General features: G+C 38.5%; 1 protein-coding gene and 1 long non-coding RNA gene across 2 annotated transcripts; one reads left to right on the top strand and one right to left on the bottom strand.

The window, feature by feature from the left end:
- Window positions 1-965: 965 nt before the first annotated feature.
- LOC147494039 (protein-L-isoaspartate O-methyltransferase 1-like) lies at window positions 966-12,148 on the bottom strand. The gene is made up of 4 exons (XM_086566191.1): window positions 11,379-12,148; window positions 11,023-11,293; window positions 9,939-10,103; window positions 966-1,452 (listed from the first exon to the last, which is right to left on the bottom strand). Exons 1-4 carry the CDS (start codon window positions 11,460-11,462, stop codon window positions 1,202-1,204), a joined length of 771 nt encoding a protein of 256 aa, XP_086422317.1. The 5' UTR covers window positions 11,463-12,148; the 3' UTR covers window positions 966-1,201.
- Window positions 12,149-18,745: 6,597 nt separating this feature from the next.
- LOC147494038 (uncharacterized) lies at window positions 18,746-20,904 on the top strand. The gene is made up of 3 exons (XR_015198502.1): window positions 18,746-18,784; window positions 20,391-20,591; window positions 20,831-20,904. It is a non-coding gene; the product is annotated as an uncharacterized LOC147494038 (long non-coding RNA).
- Window positions 20,905-22,631: the final 1,727 nt, after the last annotated feature.

The following is a 22,631-nucleotide window of genomic DNA, read 5'->3' as shown; positions in this document are numbered from 1 at the left end:
TAAAAAAATATAAACCAATAGAGTCGGTTTAGACCCAAACTCAATCCAAACCGACCCATGCACACCACTAGTTAAAACTCTCTTCTTTAAAAACACCATTGTTAACTTTCTTGGGATGAGTGTGAGACTTAATGGATATTGGGGATGGAGAATTGGAAAGCATATCTTGATATCATGTTTTACATAGCCGGTGGACTCAATTCTTCTTTCTCTTTGGTTTGTTGTATTTTTGAAAACCCTCATTACAAATGTTTCTCTTCAAAAATAATTTGGGAACCATGTCTGAAAAACTTTTGTTAGAATTCTACAATCTTTTGTTGGAGCATATTAGAATAAGATGTACTGTTTGCGTCGCATAGTTTATTATTACACAAGTCTGGAGATGCTCTAGTATTTTAATAATAAACTATATGACAATTTTAATAATAAACTATATGACACACAATACACAGTGCATCTTATTATAATTATTCGAATATATGCTTCAACACCATTAAAGAAAAACTTCCAAAACTTTGAAAACGTTTGACTCGCACAGGTGTGTGAGTGTGATCGTGTCAACTAGACAAAAACGACTAATTTGTTTTGATTGGTCAATCGAAATGAGACTAGCTTAATGAGCTGATTCTTTTAAGTACGGAGATGCTGCTTATGGTAGGGAGACATCTTCACAAAACAAATCAGCGATTTTCTTAAGGGTGTCAGTGTGTCACGAGGAATTTCATTATGAGGTATGTCAAATGGCCTCAATTACAAGGTTAGACAGTACTCAAATGGTAATATCGAGAAAAAAAAAAACAGTACTCAAATGTGTTACAAGACTTTGAGTGAGAGAAAAACAGTGCTAGAAATTGGGTCTAACTTAAGGAACCTGCGAATTAAAACTTGTAAATCGGTGGCTGACTATGACTACTGTTAACTCTAAATAAAACACTAGGAATCTGCAAGTTTATCAGCAGCATTCCTTTCTTTTCTTACGATTATATTCTTATTGTGTTTGTTAATTAAAAGTTCAACTTTTCATACATGACAATTTTCGGATAACAAGACCCAACCAAATGACCTACCCAAGGATGCAATTAGAGACCAACGCCCTCAATCCTACAAACCATACACACAGCACATACAAGATCGGAGAGCAATCAATGTTGCACTAACTATTCCTCAATTAGATCATGCAGCTTTCCATTTTCGTTAGGCATTAGTCACCCCTTAATTGAGCATCTCGACTTGTCAAAGGTACATAACGGACTGAAGTTTCAGTTCTAACACTCACAGAGCCATCCAAGTTTTTGTCCACCACCTTCAGTTCCTGGGAAGTTTTTCCAACTGGAATCACCATTCTGCCTCCAGGCTTTAACTGGTCGATAAGTGGCTGAGGGATTTCAGGTGCTGCAGCTCCCACATGAACAGCATCATATGGGGCAAACTCTGCCCAACCTAGCCTTCCATCTGTATACTAAAGACAAATTCATCAGAATCAAGAAAAGGGCATACCAAATATCTACAATACTAACTTAATAGCATTCAAAACGGTACCAAAAAAAAACCTCTCAAGGTCTGTACAGAACTTATTCAAACATCTTTAAAGGGCCTGGAAAAGATTTAGAGTAACCTCGAAAAAAAAACAAAGAGGAGCTCGTTCACAGCAGAAAATAGTGTGATAAAGAGAAGTCTTAGAAGGGGATCGTCAGTTTTGGTAGTCATGCAGGCAGCGGCTGGTGGTGCCGTGACTGCTTTGTTCGATGAAGATGTTCTGACACCATAGTAGTATCAAAAATAGGAAAGAAAGAGAAAAGAATAGGTCTGGGAAAGCAAACACATTATTGTCTCACTCACATGCCCGATATTTATATTGAAGAGGCCATACACAATGCCAAAAATGTATAGAAGCAAAGGGAATATTTATCACTAACAGCTATCATATCTGTCACAGTTATTATCAATCAAAGGTTATGTTGCTGGACATGCCATATTTCAAAAATAATCCGTGTTGGATACGTACCTTGTGTCCGTGTCAGACACGTCACGGACACATTGTATGTGCTATACCTCAATTTTTTATATTTCACCTTGTCAGATATGGACACATGTATCCGTGTCAATGTAACTTAGATCAAAGGTATCACAATAATACATACATACATATATATATATATAAAATTGCTAAAATCTGGATTTTGTAACTGCCGCTGCATATACACTTGTCTAGTGTACTGTCATGTTGCATATCACCATTGACTGTGGTAATGCACCACATAGCCTGTGGTACGTAGATAGTTACACTTGCGGCACCTCCAGCAGATTCCCAAGGCTTTTTGGCCTGGTCATCCGATCTGGTGCTTCTCTTTAGACTACGTCAACCAAAGGTGGATTCCGAAGAACCTTTAAAGTTCTTTTTATCCATAGTTCTTTTACTGCTAGATAAAAAAGGGTAGTTAAGCCCTTTCTGCAAATGTTTCTAATAAGTGTCAAGGAGCAGCAAAATCCATTCTCTTTTCTTTTCACGCAGCATACAATACCACCACATCTTTTCTTAACTATCACACCCTTAGTCACCAGAATGTTGAGCGGGAGCGAAAGCAAGAGCGGCAGAGTGCTTAACATGAGAAGCTCCACTATATAGACCGCTATCAAAGCGCCAATTTATTTATAATTTTTATTAAGAAATAATCACAAATAATATTTGAAATGTATTTTATCATAATACTAAGATGTTTAGGTGGGGTATAAGCACGCTTTAGGTGACTAAGATCACACCACGTTCACCTCCTTTATCAATCATCTTCACGAGGTTCTGTATCGTCCATTCAGCTACTTCCTTTTTTTTTGATAAGTTAAATTTATTGATTAGGATATAAACGGGATACAAATGTGAGAGAGAATCTCACTTACAGCGTGCAACCAGTTATACATTGGAGGACCAGACACATCCCAAGACGTAGTTCCCGTTCTAAGGAACGCCCTAGTAAAAAATATACCCTCAGGATGACCCAATTACAAACTCTCCGCTAACTACAATCCGAAAGTTAGACAAGAAATCCCAATTTTCTACCCTATCACTAGCAACTACGTCATCGCTATACACGATACATACAGTTAGTCTACATGATTATCTCCATGTTCCCTCTCTATGAGAGGCAGATTTTTGTCCAAATCAAGCGTCATAGTTTGCTGGATCCCACACTCCTTAATGTTAATTCCATGTACTTCCCCAAAGAGTTTTTCAAGGCCCTTTCTTCCTAAAGCAGATGATATTCCCAAGTTGCCTGCTAATGGCACGACCATGTATTTGATCCAATCACGAGTCTTCAGTGTTTTGGCAATTGTACACTCTCTTCACAATTCACCAACATTTCCTTCATTAATGCGTTCATTTTGCAGCCTCTGAGGGTGATCATCCCACACGGGATTGTCAAATGTACTTGCCCTTGCCCATGCAATACCGCTACAAGATAACTCAGCACCATCCCCTCATGATACATCCCCATGAGCAGCACTAGCCATCTCACAACCTTCCTCAGTAACCAGTGCAGACCTCGCCCTACCACCCCAGCCTCATCAAACATGCTTACCTCACTGTTATTGACTCCCTCCAGTGGAAATTCTTGTATTAACCCTTTACCACCCTCCTCCAACATAGCATGCATTCCACCGACGACCTCTGTTATGCCACCCTGCTGCACCTCCCCCAGGCCATTCATGGTCACACCCATGGTACCACAACCTTCTGCTACTTCCTATGAAACAAAAATATTAACTGAAAAACATCTACCTCTTTCCACTATTTCAAAGCGATCATCCTTTGCCAACCGCAAAGATCCCCTTGGTAAGCTCACTAGTATTACCAAAACAACCCGTGACTTTCCAAAGACCCAATTTGAATAAGTGACACATGTCATCACCAAATCAATTTTATCCTATGTTACATGGACACACTATATTTTGAAGATAATAAGTGTCAGATACGTTTCCATGTCGGACAAATATTGGAGACCTATAGTATGTGATATAACTCAATTTTTGATATTCCGCCGTGTCAGACACTTTGTATCCGTGTTGCATACAAACACAATTGGTGTCAATATAACTTAGATTTTATCCAATGCTCTACAATAATCCAAGACCCATATTCATCTTCTTCCTCAAACCAAGAACTTAGCTTCAATCATCAAGCACGCTTCATTAGCTTCAAGAGTTTTTTACGTCTTATATACAACAAGAGCCTTTAAGATATTAAATTGGATGCAGGAGATGGAAAACAAATTCATTCATTAAAATTTAATGGGGTTAGAAATTTGTTGGAAAGAAATCATTGATACAACAAACTGGGTTTGAACTTTAGGGGTTTCTCAAAGACAATATATGCCAATTGATTAGACCTCTAGGATCTAGACATGTGTAAGAAAAAAAAGACTTCAAATGTAAGTTCTTTGGTTAAAAAGACTTCAAATGTAAGTTCTTTGGTCTTGAGAAACTCGGGGGCTACTTTCGTAATTTCACATAAGGAAGGGCAGTTGAGTAATTTTAAGTTGACTTGACCAGATGGTTAATGGTCAAGCCAAATTCTCTTGGATGTGCCGTGTAAATGGAGGGGAGAACCTAATTTCCCATCTAGTGGGGGTAAATCCTAATTGGAACATCTAATCAAGTGAGCGTATGCGAACGCTTTTGAGTTGGCTTTTTTTGGAGAGGGTGTAAAATGACTCTTGGCTGTTGTCGCTTTATAGTTTCTCTCTTCATCTTCCTCCTCTCACTCTCTTTGTTCTCCGCCCTTCTCTTCATCTCCCTCCTCCTCTCATCTCCTACCCTTGCTACGCTCACTTCCCCACTGCTATGCAGTAATTCTAGTTGGGGGGTAATACTAGCCGACTCTTGAAATAAACCATGTGACATGATACTCGTAACACTTCCCTCAAGTTAGAACATAAAAGCTCCCAATGTCCAACAATAACATATGATAAACCAAACATCTAGAAAAAACTGTCCCAAGTAGATAACTCTTATGTATTAGTCAAAATCTCCATGCGGTAACATCAATTGTTTGGTTTATCAACACTGCTGCACAATGCATGCATAATACAGTACTTTTGCTTGTCAAGCTTGTTGGAGATATGAGTTTTCTGTTTTATTTATTTACTTGTCTTTATGTGTATGGTGAAACTATCATTGATGTGGGTATATTTAATATTATTGTTTCTATAATATAAAAAGGTCCACGGTCTGGAAATAAACACAGCCGTGAGATTTTTCTCTCTTTTCTTCACAAACCCTATGACTAAAACTTTACATGGTATCGGAGCCATAGGGTTGATCCTCTCTCTCTCTCTCTCTCTCTCTCTCTCTCTCTCTCTCTCTCATCTACTCAGGCACATCTATGTTTACAATTTTTTTTAGGTGCTGAAAAATGCCTATATGGTGTTTGATGTTTTATCTGGTTGCTATTCGATGTGTGCTGCTGATATTTGGTGTTGGTTGCTGTCTCGTCTGCTCGTGAATCAGTTCTGGTGGTAATTTTGTTTTATCAGACTTTCTTTTATTACTCTTTGTGATTGGCTGTTTGTGACTATTATTCATAACGGAGGAAAAACAACCGCCACAAGCGGTAAAGGATGATGATTTTTTGCCAAAATCCATTACTGCTAAAAAACTAAATGACGTCAATTATCTAGCATGGGCTCATGCAGTACGGGTTTATATACTAAAACTAAAATACTTAACTGATAATCCTCCTACAAGTACTGACACGAAGTATGAAGATTGGATGTGTGAAGACTCTATTGTGATGGGTTGGTTATGGCATAGTATGGAGCCCCACATTGCCACCACAGTTGAGTTCTGCGATTCTTCAAAGAAAATTTGGAACTCCTTAAGTGAGTCGTTTTCTCATCAAAGCAATGTGTCTCAGGTGTATGACCTGTATGAGCAAATTTTTGCTACAAAACAGTCTGGAAGAACCCTTTCAGAGTACTATGGTACTCTTAAAAATTTATGGGAGCAACTACTACAACATAGACCCTTTACAGCTGATTTGGAACAACAAAAGCGTCACTGGGAGGAGTTCACAATTGCTACTTTATTACGTGGGCTAGATCAAGAGTTGAAGGGCTTTAAAGATCAGATTCTCGCCAGTGAATCGTTACCTACCGCTGCTAATGCGTATTCACGACTTTTAAGATCTTCACTAGGCCAAAGTTCCACTCCTAGTCCTAATCTTAGAGAGTCATCAGCCTTTGTCTCTAGTAGTGCTGGTAGAGGTGGTTTTCGTGGGGGTCGTAGTACTCGTGGTGTACGTGGTGGACGTACTGGTGGACGAGGTGACAGGAAGTGTGATCATTGTGGTGGAACCAATCATACAGAACCCTACTGTTGGATTAAGTGGGGTAAGCCAGAATATGTGCATCAAGTTTCTGACGCCCAGCAGCCAACACAACCACCCATTTCATCTAGGCATGTGCCTTCTAATTCTGATACTCGTGATGCACTTACCACTCAATTGAGCGAGCTAGTTCAAACATTGAAAAATGTGGCTCCCCATTCATCGTCCTCTATTGCTACCTTGGTTAATTCAGGTAATGTTGCATGTGTGGCCCATTCTTCTCCATCATGGGTCATTGATTCAAGAGCTAGCTCTCACATATCTGGTACTGCATCCTTCTTTTCTAATTTGACTCCTATAAACTACCAGATTGTATTAGCTGATGGGTCTTCCCGTCCAGTACAAGGGATAGGTGTTCTACATCCTAGTTCTTCTTTGTCTTTACCATCAAGTCTCTATGTACCCAAGTTTCCATTTAATCTGCTTTCTGTAAGCCAACTGACCAAAACTTTGAATTGCTCGGTAACCTTTTCTCCATCTTCTTGTGTATTTCAGGACCTCTTGATGAAAGATGGGCTATATTTTCTAAATTTTGGTGAAATCCCTACTTCATCTGCATTGAGCACTGTTGTTTCACCTCTTCAGTGGCATTTCCGCTTAGGTCACCCATCGTTAGCAAAGTTGCGGCTAGCTATCCCTCAATTGGGTCATGTGTCAAGTCTAGAGTGTGAGGCTTGCCAGTTAGGCAAACATCATCGTAGTTCCTTTCCTAGTATTAGTCATAGTCGTCAGTCAGAGTCTTTTAATGTAGTCCACACAGACATATGGGGTCCTTCTCAAACCAAAAGTATGAATGGATATCTTTATTTTGTTATATTTGTTGATGATTTTTCTAGAATGACTCGATTATTTATGATGAAAGAGCGGTCCGAGTTGCCTCGCATTTTTTCTGCATACTATAACGAGATTTTTACTCAATTTGGTAAGCGAATTAAAGTTATTCGATCTGACAATGCCTTGGAATATACTCAATCTATTATGGATTCCTTTTGTGTTGATCGAGGTATCATTCACCAGACTAGTTGTGCTCATATCTCGCAACAAAATGGGATTGCAAAACGAAATCTTCGCCATTTGTTAGATGTTGCGCGTACCTTGAGATTTAATATGCACGTACCCAAATATTTTTAGGCTGATGCCGTCCTCACTGCTTGTCACCTTATTAATCGTATGCCATCTCTAGTCTTGGGTAATCAAACTCCTTTTTCTCTTTTATATTCCGATAGTTCTCCCTTTCAACTAACCCCTCGTGTTTTTGGTTGTGTTGCCTTTGTACATATCTTGGATCCTGGTCATGACAAGTTATCTCCCCGTGCTCGCAAGTGTGTTTCTTGGGTACTCTCGCACTCAGAAAGAGTACCGATGTTACAGTCCTAATGCACGACGTTATTTTGTGAGTGCTGACGTTACTTTTTTGAGTCCACTCCTATTTTTTCATCACCTGGTCAAAGTTTATCTATGGATCTTATATCATCTTGTGCGGGGGAGCATTCCTTGCCTTCACCTACTCTTCCAATGCCGATAGCACTGCCCAGTGATCCTCCTCCCTTACAGATTTACCAATGCCGCAAATATCGACAAGGTGTTTCTAATGCTCCGCAACCAGCTACTTCTCCATCAGAGGCTCCTATTGCTTCCTCCTGTGATTCAGTTAATGAGCCCATTGCAAAAAAGAAAGGTACACGTTCTTGCACTCTACATCCCATTAGCAATTTTGTGTCCTATCATCGTCTTTCCTCTTCATTGCAGTCATTTGCTTTCACTCTTTCTTCTGTTTCTATTCCTTCCTCTTATGAACAGGCATTGTCTTCACCTGGTTGGAAACGTGCTATGGATGAGGAAATGAGTGCTCTTTACAAAAATCTTACATGGGAACTTACTCCTCTCCCTGGTGGGAAACATACAGTAGGATGTCGTTGGGTCTTCACTATTAAATACCTTCCCGATGGTTCTATTGAGTGCCTTAAGGCGAGGTTGGTGGCTAAAGGATACACACAGAGATATGGAGTTGATTACTTAGAGACTTTCTCTCCTGTGGCTCGCCTTAATTCTGTGCGGATTTTTCTTTCTGTTGCTGCTAATCGTTCTTGGCCATTATATCAGCTTGATATAAAAAATGCTTTCCTTCACGGTGACTTACAAGAAGAAGTCTACATGGAGCAACCTCCTGGTTATGTGGTTTCGGGCAGCGAGCACCTTATTTGTAAACTGCATAAGGCTCTTTATGGTCTTAAGTAGTCTCCTCGTGCATGGTTTGATTGTTTTAGTGCTGTTGTAATTGGCTTTGGCTTCTAGCATTCCAAATATGATCACTCTGTCTTTGTGCACCGCTCCTCAGGTGGTACCATTGTTCTTATTGTATATGTTGACGATATTATTATTTCTGGAGATGATTCTGAAGGAATTACATCGCTGAAAATGCATTTGGGCCAAAAATTCTATACTAAAGATTTGGGTGCTCTTCGGTATTTTCTTGGGATTGAAGTTGCTCGCTCTCGTCAGGGTATCTCTCTATCCCAAAGGAAGTATGTTCTAGATTTGCTTTCTGAGACAGGTTTTTTGGGTGCTCGTCCTATTGATACTCCTATGGATTCTACTGTCAAATTGGATGGCGAGCAGGGGGAGTTGTTTGATGATGTGGGAAGATACAGACGCTTAGTTGGGAAGCTCATTTATCTTACAGTTACTCGTCCAAATATTACTTATGCGGTTGGTGTCGTGAGTCGCTTTATGCATGCTCCACGTCAACCACATTTTGATGCTATTTATCGCATTTTGCGATATGTGAAAAGAAACCCAGGGAAGGGTTTGTTGTACCAGCCAATGTCTTCTTTGTGTGTGACGGGATATAGTGATGTTGATTGGGCTGGTAGCCGTTCTGATAGACGGTCTACATCTGGCTATTGCACCTTCGTTGGGGGTAACCTTGTGACTTGGCGTAGTAAAAAGCAAAATGTAGTTGCTCGTTCTAGTGCAGAAGCAGAGTATCGTGCGATGGCTCACACTGCTTCTGAAATGTTGTGGGTTCATTCTCTCTTGAGGGACATGGGTATTGATGTTCCTACTCCAATGCAAATGCATTGAGGCAATCAGGCAGCCATCTATATTGCTAGCAATCCCGTCTTTCATGAACACACAAAGCATATAGAAGTCGATTGCCACTTCATTCGTGACCTACTATTGAAGAAACAGATTACTACTCCCTATATTCGATCCAATGACCAGCTAGGTGATATATCACGAAGCCATTAGCTCGCCATGTGTTTCAAACTCTCTGTTTCAAGCTGGGCATGTTTGATGTGTATGCTCCAGCTTGAGGGGGAGTGTTGGAGATATGAGGTTTCTGTGTTATTTATTTACTTGTCTTTATGTGTATGGTGAAACTATCATTGATGTGGGTGTATTTAACATTATTGTTTCTATAATATAAAAGGGTCCACGGTCTGGAAATAAACACAGCTGTGAGATTTTTCTCTCTTTTCTTCACAAACCCTATGACTAAAACTTTACAAAGCTTAATGGAGAAAAAAACCCATAGAAAGAATTTTGAGGGACGTACCACAGACATGTATAGATAGAGAACCATTTTCCATGAACGGTGCAGTTGGACTTTTTTGGATATTGCTTATGGAAGTAGTGACTAACTCAGGAATGTGCTCTACACCCACTGCGTGGCCTTGTGTTCCAACCATCAATGCAAAGCATGCAGTCAAATATCCAGTTCCTACAACAGACGACCAAGTTAGAGTACAAAAACTTCAGAACTGAACAGCCAGATTGGAACAAGAAATAGAACTATCATCCTACAAGTACCAAAACTAGAAATCAGATTAAAACTCAACTGATAAGCAGATCGAAGAACATATATCCTACAATGGAAATGTAGTGGCAATGATATTTCATGAAAATTTTGAGTTTATTTTGAGGATTAGGTAATAGCTGAATGTCCAATTATAAATTTTGTGTCATACTTTCATCTATACATCACTGGAAACAGTTTAGGCACGAATTTCCCAAGTAACTTTCCTGGGGGAAGGGGGAAGGAAGAGTAAAAACAAGGCAAAGAAGGAGTTCTGAAGAAGGTTGAAATTGCAAATGAACATCTGCAAGGCTTGCTTACGATGTATACAACTCTCAAGCGGTCTTGGGGCTTCAACAGCTCAAATCAAACAGTACATGGGCATGTGCATCAGCTCATATGAAGAAAACGGCAAGAGAATGACCAAAACTGGTTCTAGACTCCTAGCCATGGACTCAATATCATCTTCGTCGTATTTTCAGTTGTCAGTAAATGTCTGTTTTAGTATCAGATGGTCTCAACTCTCAATGATGGTGTTTGGGCAAGTCGCCAAGTCACTAGTGTCTAACAATCTAACACGTACCAATTATTTGATTTATTCACTGAATATTAACCACAAGACTTAATTGGGTGATCCTGATTTCGGCTATGCACTTGTGTCAATATTCAACGATCAACACACTAGAAACAAAAGGTTGATGCAGATATTCAGTAAAATATCAGACCTTAGTGATTACTTTTAAATGAAAGGAAGGAGATCATGTCCTTTATCCATTCAATAGCTCATAGTAAGTAAATGATGAGGGCATCACCAACAAACAACTTAACGAGTTAGTGATAAAACCTGAACCAACATCTAATACACGCATGCCAGGCTGCAAATTGTCCTCCAACAGTTCAAGACACGCGGCATGCATATGAGGTGCTGATATAGTAGCATTAAACCCAATTTGCATAGGGCTATCAATATAAGCTGGGTTTCCAACAGGTACAAACAACCCTCTATCAATAGTCTCCATTACTTCAGCTACTTTTTTCGACCTTATTACACCATACCTCTTTAACTGTGCCACAAGGGCTTTGTTCTTATCTGTTCCACCTCTACTGCAATAACCCTGTACAATTATTCATCATTAAAGATTTAAAGGAGTGAAAACTAAACAACAATCAACTAATAAGAGAGAAGAGAATAATTAATACCTCCATAAAAGAGAAGAGAGAGTTTCCGGTGATACGGATGGAAGATAAGGAGTTTGTTAAGTGGCGTAAAAACGCGGCAACCATAAGCGATCCTCTTGTTTTTTTCTTCTTCTACTAGATTCTGTATGGTAGCAGCAGCCACTTTATATTTACTAGTAGGGCTCGAGATGGTGGACGTGCAGACGCAAGTTTGTTTCAGCGCACGTGAGAGTAACACGTGGTGCACAATCCAAACAGCGTCAAAAGTAACAGAGCAATTGGAATGTTGTATTTCCTTTTATACCCTTCCAATATATTTGACGAAACAGCCACTAAAATTTAAAGATTTAAATAGGGACAAAACCGTCAAATGTGACCAAGAGTTTTTGAGATGCATAAACAAAATATTAAAATACTATCCTAGAACTGTAGATGAGGGCGCAATTGCCCTCTCCAACCCAACCCCCCACCCTTTTTTATTTTCTCCTCGTGGAAAAAACCCCAATGTCTTTCCGGAAGAGCTAAACCACAATCTACCTATGTGTTTGCCAAAAATAACCTACAGATTTCTTTGGGGAGAAAAGCTATTGAAAACTTCATAGATTGAAACAAGATTGTGTTTGGAAGATTGTTTGCACCTAGGTGGATAAAAATGGATGATATTATCTATGCTTTGGAGTATCAATGGCAGACAAATGATGTTTTCAAAGTGGATCTTTTGGCAAAAGGAATTTTCCAATTCATCTTCCAAAACCTTGAAGATTTGGAGGATGATATCAAGAATGGGCCTCGGGTGGTCAATGGCTTCATTTTCTCTACAAAAAGTTGGACCCCAAATACCACAATAGAAAAGTATGACTTCAGCACTATTAACATGTGGATTCAAGTTCGCCGGAGAGATCAACAAAAACATATCTATTTGATATTGGGGCTGAATTCAGTACAGTCCTGGACTTTGATCTCAACGGTGGACTATTCTCAAATTCTCCTTTTGTAGGAATCCAAGTACAATATAACCTCCGGAGGTCCCTCAACGGTAAAGCAGAACTAGACATGGAAGGTGGAGTGTGTTTTCAGCTAAAGATCCGTTCCACTGCTGGATTGTCTTCCTTGATGGTCATCGACAGGAATGTTGTATCTCCTATTGGATCTAAACAGCCATAAAAGGCCAAGAAACAGCTGGGGCCCACTCTAGAGTTAGCACAAAAAAGGAAAAAAACTAACGATCATATGGAGCTATTAGTGAAAACCTTTAAATGAACCAAGAACTGAGAAGGACAGCTTGAGCAGTGCTTTTCTAGTGGTTAATCATGACATGACTGTGGGCCAGGTTAACATTAGCCAGGACACTGCATGGGCCTCCAAGCCTCTCGTCAATCCACATTTCAAAAACCGAGACATGATGGACCTGGTACCATTCCAATAGGTAATTTCTAAACCCTGGACCGGTCACAAAAGGGATGATGTTGGAAATATTATATCGGTGTCTTTTCAAAACAAATGGGCCATAAAACTGGGGTTGACCTCTTCTCCAAACCTCTTTACATCCAAACCTCTCTCAATACAAGCCTATAAAAAGCCCAAACTAAATGTGACACCTTTTCACTCTCTGATTTTTCATGTGCTTGGTTCCTCTGGGACTTTTGAGGATAGAACACGTATATCAAACCCCTCTCTATGTGTCACACCTGTCAACTATGTTATGGGCAACCCAGATGGTTCTCCACCCCCAACTCTCTCTCTCTCTCTCTCTCTCTCTCTCTCTCTCTCTCTCTCTTTAGTTTGTGCTCCTTCTCACTCTACCCCCTCCAACTCTCATCTTCCTTCTCTGTTCAAAAGGAAATTTGATTTTCTAAAGCAGTTTAGCCCTTGTGTTCTTAACATCATGGTGTGTAACAATGAATCAAGAAATCGCATGTGTTCTGACCCTATGCGCTTGAATAAGGAGGAATATGTGGAAGACAACCCTAGGCTGAAGCGCAAAAATGCAAGATTCGAGACTAAGTTTAAGTCTGATCTACATGTGGCTTTGCAAGACTCGATAACTAGACGACAGGTGTAACGCCCGTATTTTTTAATACGTATTTTTATAATTATTAATTAATTAAATTATTTATTTTCAAAATTTGTCGGACTGGACTCGGGATACGTGGGCCTGATTTTCTGGGCCCGAGTTTGTGTTGGGCTTGGGTTTCGGACCCAAGTATATAAACACATTTTTCTAGAAAATAGGGTTCCTGGAGAATAGAATATTAAAAATGGAGGCAGAGATGAAAGCTGGATTTCTGGAGGGTGGAGCGCGACGAATCGGGCTAGGAGGATTCGCCGAGCTGTTCATACAGGTGAGTAGCTATTTTGCTATATCACCGGATTCTGATTTTAAGATATCGGTGTATAGGTTTCTGTTTTTATATATTGGTAAAACTGTCGGTATTAAAACTAGTTAAAATCATTGAATCATTGAAATCTGCGCGTTCGTGCTATTGAGACTTTAATCATCCAATCAAGCGTTACTTGTTTGAACACTAACTCTGTAATGGGGTGTGAGCTCAAGATTTAAGGTTTTCTCTTACAAATTGATTTAGGAATCAATGCGTACTTGAGTCAGGCCTTGGTGAAACCGAATTGGTGGCTGGTGGCCGGACTTGAGCGGCGGGAGGTAGCTGTGGAGGAAGGGTCGATACCTTTTAAATGGGAAATTTGTCTCGATGTTGGTTGAGAACTGATGGATTGGTGATGGGCGCGATCGTTGGTTTCTTCGGGCTGTTAGAAGCTCGGAGAAACCATTAATGGCGCACGCCCATCCTCCAATAATTTTGGTTGAACCGCTATGTTTTTGGTTGTGATGAACTGTTTTGTTGATGGTGGTAGTTGGGTTGAATGTTGGGTTTGTGTGGGGCTGTCGATTGAAGCTTGAAAACAAGCTTTAATGGAGGTCGAATTTTAGATCTAGATTTGGAGAAGATGGTGGATTTAAGAGTTGGGATTTTTGGCTTTGTTAATGTTATAGGGGTTTTTGCTATGAGTAAAACCGATGGGTTGAAAGGGGTGGTTGTGTGGAGGAGTGGTGGCCGGTTTTGGTGGTGGCTGATGGGTGAAGAAGATGAACAGTAACAAGCCGATTTGGGCTTGGGCCTTAGCTGTTTGTTTGGGCCGGTTTAGATTATTTTATGTGGGCCGAAATCTAATATTAAGTTTTGGGTTGGGCCAAAACTCTATTAGTTGATTTTGGGCCCGATGTTAGTTGGTTTTGTTTAGGGCCTTTCTCCAATTAGTTTTGATTGGGCCCCGTTTTGTTTTAATTTTTGGACTAGTTTAATTAAGTTTTGTTTGGGCCTTCTCCAATTAGTTTTGGGCCAGTTCAGTCTAAAGTTTTGGGCCCGTTTCTGATATTGTTTGGGCCAGTCCATAGGACTTAACATTGATCCCAATTGGGTCGGGTAAAATTAATAAATTGGTTTTAGACTTTTAGGTTCTAAGGTTTGGGCTTGGCCAGTTGGGTCCGAACCATCACCTTGGTCATGAGCCCATGAGCCATGCACTTTGACCTTAGCCATGAACCATGGCTATGACCCTGAACCTGTCGGATCCGGAAACGACAGTTTGACTTTGACCATGATATGTTGACTTTGACTTTGACCAGGACATGTTGACTTTGACCATGACATGTTGACTTTGACTTTGACCATGATGTGTTGACCTTTGACCTTTGACTGTTGACCTTGATCGTTGACCTTTGACCGTTGGCTTTGACTGTGGACTGTTTATTTGTGCTACGTTTTATGTGTATATTATATGGACACATATAGTAATAAAATGCTGTGGAAGCTTGTATAATTTGGTGGTCATTATCTAAGAAAGATTTGACCTTGATGTTGTGTATTTTTGACATGTGACGATATTGAGATATTATGAGATATTATATTCCTAATACGTTATAATAAAAATGTATGTGATACGTTGAAGCATTGTGACATGAGATAATATGCTGGGATATTTATATTAATGCAATATCTTGGAGAAATATATATACACTCCATTATTATATATGTGAGATGCTACTATGAGATAGCATAGTATTGGTGAATATTTGCCCACGGGAGTGTGGTGTAGTGCAATAATATATTGGCACGTGAAAGTACGAAAGTGACTATGAGATATAATTGAGAGGTTTCTAGATATTGTGGCTTAGTGCAATAAGGCAATTGACCTGCACGTGATATAGTAGATATGATTATGAGTCATTAATGTATGACACCTGAATAAATTTAAATAACGAAAAATCCTAGAACCTGACTACCACAACTCATGTGATTGGCCCTTCTAGCGTTTCAGTTAATCTGAATGGCCTTCGGGCGGCCCTTCTGGCGTTTCAGTAAAGCTGAATGGCCCTCCTGGCGTAGCCGAATAGTGGCTTGATTATTCCGTTCGCAAAATAGAACGATGATGCGCAATATTTTTATGCCGAATAGTGGCGAATAGTGGCGCATTTTACATAATTGCTTCCGTGTGAGGATTTACGGTGTCGCGCATCCCGCCAAGTGGTGGTTCGCATCGAGTGGTTCATTATTATAAGGGGAGGCATGTGGATGTACATGTTCGGGCGGGTAGCGATTGTGGTAGCCAGGAAACTAGGTAAGACATAGATACGACGTGAATTTTAGGGACACGCAAAGAAAGTCTAAACTAATCTAATTATGGTAATGTGTTGGTTAATGATGTATCTTTAGATAGATGATTGTATATGCTTGGTCGGTTATAGTTTAGTTAGAACCTAAAAGGCCTCGATGGAGGAACTACATGCCTTATTTATTATGAGTATAGTTTGTTGTGTGGTTAGTTAGTGGGAAGTTAAGGCGCTCGTGGAGGAACTACCGCCTTAGTTATTGAACTTAAAGATGTTGTATTAGTCGTTGAAAGTTAAAGGCCTCGGTGGAGGAACTAAGCTGCCATTATGGATTATGTATATATTTGTATAAGTATATGTTGTTTTAGAGCTACTCACACCAAAGATTTTTATAATGTCAACCCGATTTGCATGTTTGCTTATCGGGTGTGTTCGATAAATGAACATAGTTGATAAGTCTTGACGAGTTTTTAGTGATGAAGAAGATTGGTTCTTTGCTTGTGGTTTTGCGTTAGCATTGCATCTCGTGATAAGTTTTGTTTTCCCTTGAGGTGATATAGATTTTCAGTTGAGATAAGGTTATTTGCATTTTCATTTGTAAATTGCTTTTGGTAATGAAGATGACTGTTGTTTAAGTTAAAATTTTTATTGGTTTTAATTATCCGCATATTTAAAACTGTTTATGGGTTTTTGGAAGTTGAGAGTGCGTCACACCTCGGAGATCGAAGAGTTGGGGACAAATAATGTTTTTCCGAATTCTGTCGAAATTCGGGGTGTGACAACAGGAGAGAACACAAGTTTCCTTCTCTTTTGTCGACTACTCACACCACCAGAACGAAGTGAAGAGTTTGGAATTTTCAAGGGATATTGAAGAAGGCAATGTTCGAACAGTCAATATCCTGAATCTTATCACAAGTGAAGATGAAAGCACGGGTTTTGAACAGGAACAATATGATATGGAAACTGAGATTCAAGAGCAAAGGCTTCATGATCACTTTCTGGAAGAACAGTTGGGTGTTGAGGAAGCTAGAGACTTACAAGATCCAAACCCCCTATACCATCAAAGGGAAGTTGGTGTAGATACTGGTTTTGATGGAAATGGAGAAGACAATGAAATGTGGGAGGACTGTAAGTTCTAGTCATCTGATGATATCCAAGAGGTAGAGTATGAAGCTAATGGGTCTGAGATACAAAAGGTAGGGGATTTGAACGGAACCTTGGCAACAAAGAGTGGATTTGGGTTTCGTATGTCAGTTACAAATTGGGAAGATGATATGGATACTCTACAGAAAGAAGAGAGAGAAGAGAGTATGGACAAGGGTTTAATTTTGTGATTAGTTTTAACAATGATGATGATGATGGAGCATGCTTTGAAACTAAAGAGGTTGATAGTTCTTTTGATGGGTTCGCAGTTGCTGTCTCCTCACAGCCGCTTAAGCTTAAATGATCACAGCCTGGAACTGTCGTGGGATTAGCTCTTCTACGATAGTTCGAACCCTCATGGATATAATCCATCAGGATCATCCGGATGTTATTTGTCTTTCAGAAATTAAGGTTAAGGAAAAACGTATTAGAGTAGTTGCTAAGATTCTTTAATTTAGTGGTGTTTAATTTGTGTACCTGCGGAGGGGGTGTAAAGGTGGTCTTGCTATTTTGTGGAAGGAAGGATGTGATCTTACTATCCTTGAAGCTACGGGCAACCAAGTGACAGGTAAACTAGTTAATTATCATTCTAATATTCCTTGTTTTTTTTTTTAAAAAAATTATGGTAAACTTGTGGCTTGTAATCGCATGCATGTCTGGAATAAGCTAAGGGATTTTGCACCCTCAACCCTGGTCCATGGTTGTTATTCGGTGATTTTAATGCCATTGTTAGTTTAGATGAGAAGTACGAGGTAATAGTATTTTTGATAAAAGTATGCTTTAGTTTAATTCTTTTATGGATGACTTGGGGCTCATAGATTTGGGGTTTTATAGACCAAAGTTCACTTGGTCAAATAACATAAAACCACAAGATCATATCTTGGAGAGGCTAGATAGAGGGTTAGCCACTACTGAATTGGTTAGAATTCTTTCCTAATATGTCCATCAATAGTTACTACTACAAAAATGCACATTAGCCACGGTAGGTTATTTGGTATATACCACTATTCCCATAATAACAATGGTTTATACTCATTCACCACGGTACAAAATACTTTCTTAGTTTTGGAACAAACAAATACCACTGATTTTGTGAAATAGTGGTATATATTACTCCATATACCACGGTACTATCAAATATAACCTAATATTTTTTTTGTTTTCGTATACCCCACTGTTTCCGTAGAAACGGTGGTTTATATTTTGGGCAAAATTATAGCTACCGTGGATAAAGTGAGTTCTGGAAGAAAAAAAAAAAAAAAAAAAAAAAAGAAAAGAAAAAAGGGGAAAAGAAGAAGAAGGAAAGACTCGCGCTGGAATCTACATCCACCACCATCTCTAAAATTTATTTCGGATTCACCCTCTCTCCACCACCACCACCACCATCCACCCTCTCTCCATCGACCACCCCCACAACCACGTCTACCATTACCGCTCCATCACAATTCTTTCGTTCTCTTATCTAAAAACAAAGCAAAAACTTCATCTATCACGACTACCATTACTGCTCGATTTTAGTGGATTCAATTTTATTTTATTTCATTTTATGTACCACTTCATTAATACTTTATACTTTACTGTAGAAAAGATGGGAGTCCTAATTTAGGCAAGGAACGAGGTAATCTGAATATTGCTCCTTCAGCAACATATCGCAGAGGTATACATATCAATTTGAGCTTCTCCATTTCCATTCAGTAAGTTTTTCGCTTCTAAATGTTGATGTATACTGGTGCCTTTCTCTGAAAGATAATGGATATTACAACTTATTTTTTATTGAGTTATTTAACATTCGAATCTTTTGGTGACACGCACACACACAAACTAGCACCTCTGAAAGCCACAGTCTCAATATATAGGGTAATTCAATTAAATAGGTTGCTCTAATAAGATCCAGCGAGAAAAAAATTGGAAACCTTGAAGATATTGCTTTTTTGGTTTGATTTCTAACTATATGGTTGATTTCCATGCAAAATGTGATTTTTTTGGATTAGTAAAATAGTCACTCGATAAAAGAAAATGGTGTATATGAAGAAATGTGGTTAGTGCAACACGCGATTTTCTACGGGATCTCCGTATAATTTTTGGCTTGTTTAGATATTTGTGTTTGTATGTGTAATACTGATTGTTGTTGATGTTTTCGGCAGTCATAAGGAATCATAAAGCTAGCTATATGGTGATTTATTTTTTGTGTGATATAGTTTAACCTCTTGTTATTGCATTAATGTGCGATATTGTATCCAAGATATTCTATGAGTCACATGCAATTATGTGCTTAATTTAAGTGTGCGTGTCATGTTCAGGGAGTGTTTTTTTTTCTTTTTTTTTTCTAGATTTCCTTGCTTAGGGTTAATGCAATCGGAGTTAGGGAGACCAAATTTGTTAGTTGAAGTAGAAGCATTATACTAGTTATAGAGCATCAAGGGTTATGTGTTAGGTGAGCCACTGAGCCCACTACTCTTTGATTTCATATCCACCTTGCATATCTCTCTGTGTCTGTGTCTGTGTCTGTGTCTGGAGACTTTAGAGGATCAACGTTTTTCTAAGAGGTTTGTAGATGAAAATCAGTACATCTTATTTGTTTGTTTGTTCACTTAATTTTCTTTTGTTCTTCAGTTAGATTTTAAAGTAGAATGAGGTTAACTTGTGGTATATCGTGGAGCATCCTAGTTAGGGGTTGAGAGGATTGGCTTATTATGTGAAGTTTGGGAAAGGTAAATTTTGAACAATTGAAGTGTTCATGTGACTTTTGTTTGATAGTTAATCTTATTGTGTTGACTTTCATCCATTTTTCAGTTTAACATCTACTTGAATCTAATTCTTGAATCTAATTTCACATATTATTTCATCCTTGGGTGACATTTTTTAAAATCATTCAACTATTTTGTGTATTGTTATTTTGGCTACTTGTTGATTGTATGCATGTGCGGAAATATTATGTTGATTGTTGGTCCCTTCACGAAGGATGTTTATTTCATTGTATATTGATCTTATTCAGGTTTTGTTTAGTTTAATATGATTTTAGATAGGTAGTGGCGGTGTCCATTGCCTAGGTCCTATCAGGCAATAGCATCTCTCTAAGTATGACGTACGCATTTGTTATAGCTTTTATGTGAATGGGTTTATAATAGTTTAATCTTGTCAAGCAGCAGGGGGATCATTTCTTCTAGCCAATTTTTTGCGTCTTTGTGCCTCTAACCTCTTATGGAATTGATCATAGCAAGTAGAAAGATAATGGTTGGGTTGCTGAATATGTTTTTGAATAGCTACTTGGTGGAAGATATTGTCCAGCAAGCTAGTTTTTCTGACCAAGTGTTTGGATGCACTCCTAGAAGAAAGATGCCCATTTGGACTCTTCATGCAAGTGTGGACATTTGGTTTCATGTTAATGGAAGAGAGTCAGTACCTATTTAAGCATTGGATAAGTCTATACTAGTAGCAATTTCAACCATATTAAGATCATCAGAGTAAGTCAATTTTCATTTTTTCTTGTAGTGTTATTGTGTTATTTTTTCCTATCCTAGTACTTTGATTTTTTTTTCAATTATTCGGTTTATTAATTTAATCATTAGTTATTTCGTTTATTTGAAAATCATTGTACAATATACTCAAGAAGTCTTTTATACGAATATGTAGTTAGGTTGGATCGGTGGATGTTTTTTGAGCAAACAATATTGTATCTAAACTTATGCATGTCATATTTCAGGGAGAAATTTACTATTTTATATCAATTTTAGTACTAGTTTTCTGCGGAATTTGTGAAGGGGGCTGAGAAAGGATAAAGCTTAAGCAGTTGGCGGTTATACATAATTTTTTGATGATGTTCCACAAAGACTCTGGTATGCCTTTTTATATATATTGTTGACCTCAACTGATTAGTTTGTTTGAAAATGTTTGTTGATGGTAAGTGATGGTCAAGAACACTTCCTAATTGAGCTCTCCTATCAACTCTTGGTTTCAATTTATATTATACTATGATCTGACTGAAAGGGTTGGTGCTCATGATCAGTACTTGAACTTTTAATTTTATAACTATATCTTCAGTTTAAAAATGATTTTTGGAGCTAAAAATAGTAATCAAGAGTCTTAGTTTGTTGTTGTCTGTTTTATTTCCAGGGAAAAATATCTGGTTTGCATGAGTTCTCCTTTCCTACTTTTTTTTTTTCTTCTTTCGCCTCTCTCCACTCTCTTCTTCTTCAGTTATGCCTCTCTCCACTCTCTTCTTGTCCTACCTCTCTCCACTCTCTTTTCACAAGTTGTAAATTTGTGTGATTGTGTCTAAATGCTTTCTGCTGAAGCTGGACCCTCTTAATGGTCCACTGTTGGCAAATTTATTTGTGTAATAATGACGCAAGGGCAGAGATGCTAATTGTCCAATGATTACGATTTTTTCAGGAGAGGGAGCGTTATGTGCATGAGTGCATTTTTAAGAGTTTAAGTACTCAGCAGTTAATGCGTTTTCACTCAATGAAGATGGAGGAAATAAACAAGATTATAAGGGAACTGTGGCAGCAAACATATAGGGGACAATATATAGATTATATAAGCATTCATTCTGATTATGAGAGTCTTTGGGACTCGATCCTATAGCTACAGAGAGTAATGCTTGAAAAATCTCTTTAGACTTAAAACCTCTTTTAGACTTAATCTAGTTTCCTTGTAATGAACTTTGGTGTTGTTTCTCCCTCTACTTTGTAGGTGCTCATGCAGACCAGTGATGCAGAGCTGGAAATGTGTGGAAGGTGCAGTGCTGGTCAAAAGGTGAGAAAGTGCAACTTTCTAGTATTTTATATGAAAAAGAATGGAAGAAGTCTTCTCTTGATTAGTTTTTTGCTTTTTCCTTAGATTATATGTAAGGGGACAAAGCTCACTAGAATTGCTATTTTTTATTAGAAACTTCTGACTTAGTTTTTAATGCCGCAGGTAGGGGAAAACAATTCTTAATAATTGATGGAAGCTTGTTCAGATAATTCTTTTGAAAATAAGGTATAAGTCGTCATACACTAGCATTCTCTATTTTGTATTACTCTTCATTTTTTTAGTTATTATATTACTCTATGATCTTTGATCGTGCAGATAACAAATCTATCCCTCAAAGATAACAAGAGGAACTTGATGTTGTTCGACTTGAAATTCTTAGATTCATCCAGCATAATGGAGCGTTCAAGCCAAGCATTGTGTCTTAGCTAGGTTTTGATCCATTCTAGTTAAGGTTTGGTGTTTGGTCTCACCATTTTTTTGATATTTTAGATGGAACAAATAGATTGCTCTTTTGATTGATGGAACAAGTTAGGTAATTATTATTTTGATAGAACAAGTAAATTTGGATGTTTATTTCATTATTGATGACTCGGAAAAGTTCAAAACTCTTTTAGCAATTCAATGTCTCCGTGTTAGATGTTTAAATTTATTTCTTTTGTTCGAGTTACACTATGAATTGTTTATTTGAGCAATGTGTTTTTAAATCCAGTGTGGATATATATGGTGAAAATGGGCAGGTTGCAAGT

The sequence above is a fragment of the Coptis chinensis genome, chromosome 6 (genome assembly GCF_015680905.1).
Source record: "Coptis chinensis isolate HL-2020 chromosome 6, ASM1568090v1, whole genome shotgun sequence".
In the NCBI taxonomy this organism is placed as follows: Eukaryota; Viridiplantae; Streptophyta; class Magnoliopsida; order Ranunculales; family Ranunculaceae; genus Coptis; species Coptis chinensis.
This window is presented reverse-complemented; position numbering and strand designations above follow the sequence as displayed.

What these genes read in the sequence shown, in the direction of transcription:
- LOC147494039 (XM_086566191.1), bottom strand. Translation starts at nt 11,462, where the DNA reads ATGGTTGCCGCGTTTTTACGCCACTTAACAAACTCCTTATCTTCCATC. An exon ending in TGTATTAGATGTTGGTTCAG is followed by an intron (nt 10,104 to 11,022) that starts GTTTTATCACTA and finishes CGTCTGTTGTAG; the next exon opens with GAACTGGATATTTGACTGCA. An exon ending in TCTATCTATACATGTCTGTG is followed by an intron (nt 1,453 to 9,938) that starts GTACGTCCCTCA and finishes TTTAGTATACAG; the next exon opens with ATGGAAGGCTAGGTTGGGCA.